Source organism: Coenobita brevimanus, chromosome 40 (genome assembly GCF_032717465.1).
Source record: "Coenobita brevimanus isolate Jiangsu-jjx chromosome 40, ASM3271746v2, whole genome shotgun sequence".
Classification (NCBI taxonomy): domain Eukaryota; kingdom Metazoa; phylum Arthropoda; class Malacostraca; order Decapoda; family Coenobitidae; genus Coenobita; species Coenobita brevimanus.
This window is the reverse complement of record NC_136993.1, coordinates 4,167,688-4,176,783: the sequence shown is the minus strand read 5'-3', so window position 1 is coordinate 4,176,783 and position 9,096 is coordinate 4,167,688. Positions and strand designations below refer to the sequence as shown.

At 41.9% G+C, this 9,096-nt stretch overlaps 1 protein-coding gene across 1 annotated transcript in view; it reads right to left on the bottom strand.

The window, feature by feature from the left end:
• Nucleotides 1-6,685: 6,685 nt before the first annotated feature.
• Nucleotides 6,686-9,096, bottom strand: part of LOC145397253 (protein D1-like) — a 10,025-nt gene continuing 7,614 nt past the window's right edge. Inside the window, exons 5-6 of the mRNA XM_080270450.1 lie at nucleotides 8,220-8,356; nucleotides 6,686-6,823 (exon numbers count right to left, since the gene is read on the bottom strand). Of these exons, the coding sequence (XP_080126576.1) occupies nucleotides 6,686-6,823; nucleotides 8,220-8,356 (275 nt within the window). The remainder of the gene's footprint in view (nucleotides 6,824-8,219; nucleotides 8,357-9,096) is intronic.

Sequence of the window (9,096 nt, the reverse complement as noted above, 5' to 3'; positions counted from 1 at the left end):
CTTGTCTCCCGAGCACGGGTGTAAGATTACAAAGTCGACAAATTGAACTGTACTGCCTGTGAATTGTATAGCTGTGACGGCGAGAGCATAAGAAGGCCCGTCAGTGTGTTAATGTGGCTGAAAATAAACAAAGTGAATATTTAGAATCACTGTGGAAAATTTTCTGAGTGAACTATGAGCGAGGGAAAACCCAAATGGTATCACCTTTTGTCGAGATAGCCTCTAATCTTACCTCCATCCCTCCCTCCCCCCACCACTCTTCTCCCTTCCCTACTCTCTCCCTGTCTCTCCTCCCCTCCAGCCTGTTCCCTCCACTAATATCTCCAGTCTATGTACCTTACTCCCTCCTCAAGTCTTCTCTCTCCCTCTCATCCGTCTACTCCCCTCTCCTCCCTATTTACTCCAGTCTCCCCCTGTCTCTCCAGTCCCTCCCTTCTTTACTCCCTCCCTCTTCTCTTGTCTCCCCCCTCCGGTCTCCAGTCTCTTTGCCTCCCTCCCTCCATCCTATCTCGTCTCCCTCCGTGTACTACATCCTTTAGTGCTCTTCCTCTCCTCCTTCGGGCAGCGTCGTCACTCTGTACACCCATTCTAAAGCACCTGTACATGAACCCGACATGCGCCTAGCCGGAGTAAGAACGTGGGTGTGGGCGTGTGTGGGCGTGATTCTAGCGTGCATCGTGGGCGTGGGCGGCCTCTACATACCCAGAAGCTTCGGGAGATTGGAAACCCTGGTGGAAGGAAGGAGCAATGAGGCTATTATCGATCCTCCGCTGCTAAAGTGCCCGAGCGACTGTGAGATCCGGCTGAGTGACGGAAGGTGCAAGAAAATTGTGAACTGTGGGGACGAAGGCGAGGATTCCTGGCCTGACTTCTAGAGGTAGCGTGTGAGAGGAAGAGGTGGGGAAGGAAAATGAAGGAAGAGACAGAGGCAGAGAAGAGGAGAATAGACGATGAAGAAGAAAAGGCAAGAGAGAGGTAGAGGCAGAGAAGACGAGTGTAGACATAGAGGGAGGAGAGGCAAGGAGGAAAAGATGAGACACTGTGGAAAGAAAAGTAAGAAAGATGAGAGACAAGGAGTGGGGAAAGAGCCGCTGAGAGAGGAGGTGAAAAAAAGTAACAACGGCATGAAAGAGGAAAGGAAATATTGAGGGAAGATCTGCAAGGAAAAGGAGAGACTGAAAGGGGAAAAGAATCCCTAAGGAGAGGCAAAGGAGAAGAGACAGAAGAGGAGGAGAGGCAGAAGAGGAGGAGAGGCAGAGGAGGAGAGGCAGAAGAGGAGAGGCAGAGGAGGAGAGGCAGAAGAGGAGGAGAGGCAGAGGAGGAGGACAGAGAAGGTGTGGAGAGGAAGTAACGAGGGGCGAAATACAAGGAGGACGACAAGACCAAAGAAGGAGAGAAGCAAGATGCGGAGGGAAAGCATGAAGGGGAAAAATGAAGGGAGAAGGCTAGAGGAGGGAGAATGGAGACACAGAAAGTCCATATTCTCCCAGGTGTATGAACTCGGCAACACCTCTCCCTTACCAGTTTATTTCAGACATTACATCTTAACTCCTTCAACTCGATGACGCCTTTAAATGATTCATACTTGTTGGCTCCAGACGAATTTGTTCAGGCCCGGAGAAACGTATTATCTTCTGTGGTTAGAGAACGCTTCGTCTTACCTCTCCATCTTGAATAACCTCACCAAACTTGGGCAAAAAAGTCAGGATGTATGAACTAAATTTGGCTCTCTGTTGTATTGTTTTTGTTTTGTTTTTTCTTGGAAGAAACGGTTTGCGGGTTCCTGGCCTTTGGTTCCTTCTTTCTTGCATTAAAAAAGAAATGAAAAACATCGGGTTGATGAAGTAAATATCCTTTTTTGATGATGTCAATGATGTCAGTGATAAAACAGCTCGCTAGAGAATATTATGGTGTGATATGAAGAATAAATCAACGAGATTAATGAAAGAGGTGTGGAGAGAAGCCGCTTGATGAAGAGGAATGAGGAAGGAGAAGAGAGAAGATGAATCCAGAGAGAAGGGAATATAAGGAAGAGAGACAAGTGAGAGATAAAGAGAAAAAGACGTAAAGAAGTAAAAGAAAAATAGTTAAAGAGAAAACAACAAAAAGGAAGAAAGGAGAGTGAAAGTGAAGAAATAAGAGATGAAAGTTAAGAGGTGAAAAAGAAAGAAACAAGTGGCTGCAGGCACAACAAACCTCGCCTGAGAAGTTATTTTATTTTCAACCGTTTTCAAGTAATAGCTCTCTGAAATTCTGCACCCATGCGTTTGACCTTTCAAGTTCACTCACGGTCAAAGGTCATGCTGCCAACTGAAAGCCCATGTGAGACTTCCTATATCTTGATAATAGTAAATGTATCTTCAAACAAATTCGAGTAATAGCCCCCTGAAAATCCGTCACCTTGTGTTTGGCCTGTCAAGTTCACTTAAGGTCAAAGGTCTTGGGATCAATTAAAAGCCCATCTGGAACTTCCTATATGTTGATAATAGTAATATCTGCAACCAGTTTCTAGTTATGGCCACCTGAATATCCATGATCTTGAGTTTGACCTTTCAAGTTCACCCAAGGTCAAAGGTCTTGGTGCCAAACGAAAGGCCATATGAGAGTTCCTTTATGTTATTAATAGTAAATATCTCTAGCTTCAACCGTTTTCAAGTTATAGCCTTCTGAAAATCCGCGACCTCGATTTTGACCTTTCAGGGTCACTCAATTGCCTCCAAAATTTAATTACTTTCTTTCGGGACCAGTGCCCACATGTCCTGAACGTTTCATGTATTTCATTAGGCCGTTTTTCCGTAATGCTGCAGGTAAACAAAGAAACGACCAAAAATAATACCTTGTCGGACTCCCTGGCGGGGTAAAGAGAAGGTGAAAAGCAAGCGAGGAAAGTGATGATGCAAAACAAAACAGATCAAATGAAAATGACGAAGTAAGACACGAATGTGGACAAAATGTGAAAATGAGATATGAGACAAAAATGAAGAAACGAATAAAAAAATGAGAAGAGAATTAGACCGAAAAAACAAGAACATGAAGAGAGTGGAAGTAAAAATGCAGGAGACAGTAAAGCGAGAGATAATAGGCAGGTGAAGGAGAGTGAAATAGGAAATGGAGTCTAATCTTGTGGCAAAAATACATGAAACGAGAGAGAGAGAGAGAGAGAGAAGAGGAAATAATGAACAAGAAAATGGAAAGAATATCAGAGTAATTACGTCTGTGGTGAATCGAAGGGTCGTATTCTAAGAGGCTGTTGAGATTTTCTGACATCTCCTCCTTAGCCATTTATTCTCTACAAAACACATCACTATCATCCAGTATTTCATTAACGCAAACCATGTGTACATTAAAAAGACAACAAAGAAAGTAAGAGGTTTAATACGCAGGATAAATCGGTAAGGAGGAAGTGCTAGAGGCCTTTACCGGTGTGGGGTGGATCAATATTTATGTCCACAACTGAATGTATTGTTATAGTGACTGTCATTGAGGAAATTGGTCTGTGGAGGGAAGTGCAGTAAACCATTGTAAAAATTAACAAGAAGGGAATTGGTCTGGTAAGAGGACTGAAGTAAAGCATTGTAAAAATTCACCTCTATTTTTTCTGTTTTACCCCTTGGTTCTTGTGACATGTTTATTTATTTATTTTTTTTATTTTTCTTGCTACCGACAGACATTATTTTTTTCGTAATTTATAAAGGATGTGTATTAGTGAGGGATTATTTAAGGCTATGACTCCTATTCTTCTCAGTTAAGGAAGCTCCCTAACACCTCTTCCTTAGCGAGTTGTTTTATTACACCTTACTGTCCTCCTCTGTCTTGCATAAATCCTCCATTATCACCATACTCTGCATAAATAATGTACTGAAGGATATTAGCCAGCAGTAACCAAAAATAAATTGCTAAGGAGGAAGTGCTAGGGAGCCTCTTGACCCGACGAGAAAACAGTTAGAAATATAAACAGAATAAAATTGTTTGAAGATTTCTGAGGTGGGACAAAGGGCAGAGAAAATGACAGATGAATACACGAGAAAATGAGGAAAATGACAACGATTGATACACGAGAAAATGAGGAGAATGAGAACGACAAATACACGAGAAAATGAAAGAAAAGCATTAGGGAGCCGAATGCTAATCGCAGGGCAGAATATGCTGTCGGCCAAGTCCAAGAATTAGGCCATTTCTTGATACCCTGAAGGTCTCATGTTGATAGCTCAAGTCGTTCATGAGATATAATGGCGCTAAAGGCGGGCGATAAAATCTACTTTTTTTCTCTCAATGTGTACGACTCTGGGCAAAGGCTTCAGGGCCTATATCTCGGGGGCAGTAGCCTATCCCAAGGCCCAGTAGTCCTACACCTCCACATGTTACCACTTCGGCGCTAACACCCACCAGCCATACTGAATACATGCTAGGGTTGTCTCATACAGGACTGGTGTGCTGGTATTAGCGGGGGTACTTTTACCACATGGCGGCGGGTCTCCCGGAAGATCAGGAAAGGCTGCTTTTTATGAAATTCAAATCCTTAAACTGTTCCCTGGCCCAGCCAGGATTCGAACCTGGGTCCATCAGGACTGCAGCCCGCCTTTCTACTGATTCAGCCACCGCCTCCCCCAGAGAGAGAGAGAGAGAGAGAGAGAGAGAGAGAGAGAGAGAGAGAGAGATGCACGTTATTTTTAGCGATCTATCTATTTAATCATGTGGTGGTCATTAAATCCAGCTCTAATTACACCTAGCAGGTTTTAATCACCTTCAGCTGGGCCTAATTATTGCATTTTAGTGATGGTTGGTCTCTCTCTCTCTCTCTCTCTCTCTCTCTCTCTCTCTCTCTCTCTCTCTCTCTCTCTCTCTCTCTCATGTATGCTGTATAATAATTTGGAAAGTAAAAGAATAATTCATTTTTCAAGTCTTTATTGTGACGTCGTAACCATTTTATCATCATCATCATCATCATCATTATCACCATTACCATCATCATCATCATCACCATCATCATCATCACCATGTCCTTCACCATAATCATCGTCATCATCACCATGATCATGATCATCATATCATCATCATCATCCCCAGGATCATCATCATCATCATCATCATCGTTATTAACTGAAATACAATTGAGTTTGGCATTTGATGAGATACGAGATTAAAAGGATGCAAAATATCGTAAATGAGAGAGAGAGAGAGAGAGAGAGAGAGAGAGAGAGAGAGAGAGAGAGAGAGAGAGAGAGAGAGAGAGAGAGAGAGAGAGAGAGAGAGAGAGAGAGAGAATTCCATTTAGCACTCCACCTTGTTGTCTGGTCTGGCCTCTCTCCTTTCCTCCCTCTCCTACTTTCTCACTTTTTCTCACTCCTTATCTCTAACAGATTTTCTCTCCCTCTCATGCTCTCTCTCACATATTTTTTCACTCTCCCTTCCCTCCTCCCCCCTTTTTTTAGTGAACAAATTTTTTTCCAATTAATTTTTTTTTCAGGGTGACCTAAAATGAATGCAACCCATTAAAGTGTGTGTCATTTATATAACTGATAAGAGATTTAACTTATTTTCGCATTCATGTTAAGCCCAGTTGATAACAAAACAGTCCTGAAAGTTTGGTTCCGCAGTTCAAATGGTCTGTTTTTTTCTGAGCTTTCCAAAATGTGTTCCAAATGACCACCTCGACGTCGCAGGCACTCCAGAATGAGATCTTGTCAATTACGCGGACACACGCCTCTCTTGGGATAGCTCTGGTGTTGGCCGTGATTTCTGTTTTCAGGTCTGTGATTGTCTGGGGGTGGTTCTCATAAACACGATCCTTCAGGTAACCCCACAGATGGTAATATGGGGGATTCCGGTCGGGTGAGTGTGGGGCCCAGTCAAGATCCCCGAATCGTTGCCGCGCCACATCAGTATTTGGTTTGAAGTGTGTGGGGTGATCCATCCTGCTGGAACCATTGCCTGGTTCTCCAGCACTGGTGCCCCTACGTCTTCATAGTGCATTTATTTTGAGCTACCCTGCACCTTCTTTTATTTATTCAGGGTTGCCAGATCTGAGCTCGGCCACATTACCAAATTTAACTTTTCATTACCAAATTCTTCAAGGAAGTATTTATTCTTCACTAATTATATGTACAAATGGAAATAATCACTCTCCTTATACTCAGCAGCATGTTTATTTTTGTGCTATGTATGCTAGCAGATTAATAAAAAAGAGCAGACAGTCCACCGTCTCCATTCTCTGTATCTTCATACATGTGAAAAATCTGTTTGGTAATGGATCATGCTGATTCACCACCAAACGAACTTTTCAATACCAAATTGGCCCACATTTGGTAACGAAAAGTACCAAATGGCAACTCTGAATTAATTTCCCCCATTCACTCTTCATTTCTCTCTCTCTCTCTCTCTCTCTCTCTCTCTCTCTCTCTCTCTCTCTCTCTCTCTCTCTCTCTCATAGATATCTAAGAACACTAAAATACTGTAGCATTAGGACATCCACATAAGGGCAGTGATCAGTATTAGGTACAGTGGTAGGGATGGGGAATAGTAGGGTCCTTCCAGTATGAGGGAGAGGAGGATTGGCTGCTAAAGTATGAGGGCAAATATCAGGACGAAGATCAGTATGGGGATCAGATGAAGGACAAAAGTATGAGGGGAAGGGAGGGTACTCGTATAAGGAGTAGCATCAAGGTAGTATCAGGCCCCTTATCCCTTATCCCGAGTGTGGATTAGGACATGCATGCTCCACCGTGATATCCCATTGTGACAGCATGTAATTTGCAGCAATAGGTCCCTCCAGTCTAAGGTCACGGGTCAGTGAGGTCAGGTCAACGCCATCACGACCTCCCTTCTGAAGGTAAAGGGATTTAATTAGCCTTTCACACTTGTATTTAACCTCTGACACCTGTAGAAGGAAATTAATTAACCTTTGACACGTGTAGAAGGAAATGTATTAAACTTTGACACGTGTAATTAGCCTTCCATACCTGTAATGAATCCCTCATACCTGTAGGAGGAAATTAATTAACCTCTCCCACATGTACTAGGAAATTAATTAAATTTTGACACCTGTAGAATAAAATCAATTAACCTTTCACACCTGTAGATGGAAAGTAATTAACACTTTACACCTGTGAATAATTGTTATATATTTTCACATTTATCATCAAAATTTTCCTTTTTTTCCCAGCTTATTTTATGTACCTCTCTGGTGGAAAACTCGCCTCTGCTTCTTCACCGTAAACTTCTTCGTCACTAGCATCATATTGTTTTAATCTGCTCTAGTTCCCTATCGCAGCACTGCTTCGTGACTAGCATCATGTTCTAGGATTAATCTATTGCTATAACTCAATTTACAAGATGGAGAGATGGCAACTTTAGGCCAAACTAGAGTAAAATGAGTATTCTACAGTATATTGAACTGCTTAATGATAATGATATTGTTTACTGAACTTCCCTCGCCCAATGTTACTTCTACCTAATATGACCTTTTGACCTAATCTGACCTATTTTAACCTATGCTGACCTACTCTAGCCAAATTTAATATGACTTAGTTTGACATATCTAGCCTAATATAAGCCAATGCAATTTAACCTGACCTAATTTAACCTAACCTAACCTATCCTAACCTAACTTAACCTAACCTAACAACCTAACCTAACTTAATCTAATTCAACCTAATCTAACCTAACCTAACAACCTAACCTAACCTAACCTAACCTAACCTCTAACCTACCCTCTAACCTAACCTCGAATCTAACTAAGCCTAACTGAGCCTCATCCTGCCTAACCTCACCTCTCCTAACCCAGTCCAAATTGACATAGCTTGACAGTCTAGCAGAGAGAGACAAATTAATGACATGCAGATAGATATATAAGTGGCTAGATAGATAGAGAAATAGATATAAAAAGACATACTTAGTTGACTGTTCCTTTCACTGTTGAGGCAGGATGTGTGTAGACAGATAGATAGATAGATAGATTGGGTGTGTATGGATAGTCATAGGTGTGTACAGATAGACAGGTAGGTAGATAGATAGATAGACAGATCGATACAAAGCTGACAGGCTTTTGTAGTGGGTAAGGCTGGGTGTGTAAAGATAGGTAGATAGATAGGCAGGAGTGTACATATAGACATAGGTAGACAGACAGAGGTGTGTACAGATAGACATAGGTAGATAGACAGGCAGGATTTATACAGACAGGTAGATAGATAGATAGATAGACAGATACAGTAGATGCACACCTGACAGGCCTTGGCAGTGGGTAGGGCAGGGTGTGTAGGGTGTAGGGCTGTGTTTTGCCTGTATATTAGGAACACTAAGCGATGATCACCTGTTCCCCGACTAGGCCTTGGACTCTCATACTCCACCACGCTCACACCTGTACACGGAAAAAACGTACACGGTGAAAAACGTACATAACTGATGCGTAGATGGTGTAATAGGTATATACATGAATGAGACTTACATGGTGAAAAACGTACATAAATGGTGCGTATATGGTGAAATACGTAAATGAATGAGACGTACAAGGTGAAAAACGTACATGAATGATGCGTAGATGGTGAAATACCTACATGAATAGACGTACACGGTGAGAAACGTACATAATTGATGCGTACATGGTGAAATACCTACATGAATAGACGTACACGGTGATCAACGTACATGAAAGATGCGAAAATGGTGAAATACGTACATGAATGAGACGTACACGGTGAAAAATGTACATAAATGATGCGTTGATGATGAAATACGTACACAGTGAATACTTACATGGTGGCTTTGTACACGGAAAAACCTACATAGTGAAATACGTACATGAATGACGTGGTTGGTGGATTACATATTGCACATAGTAAATACGTACACTCCTACGTTCGTACCAGTACACGGAAAAAAAGTACACAGTGAAATACATACATGAATGGTACGTAGCTGATGGGTTACTTACATAGTGAAATACGTACATGAATACTTACACTGTGGATTACTTACATAGTGAAAGACGGACATGAATACTTACACTGTGGATTACTTACATAGTGAAATACGTACATGAATACTTACACCGTGGATTACTTACATAGTGAAATACGTACATGAATACTTACACCGTGG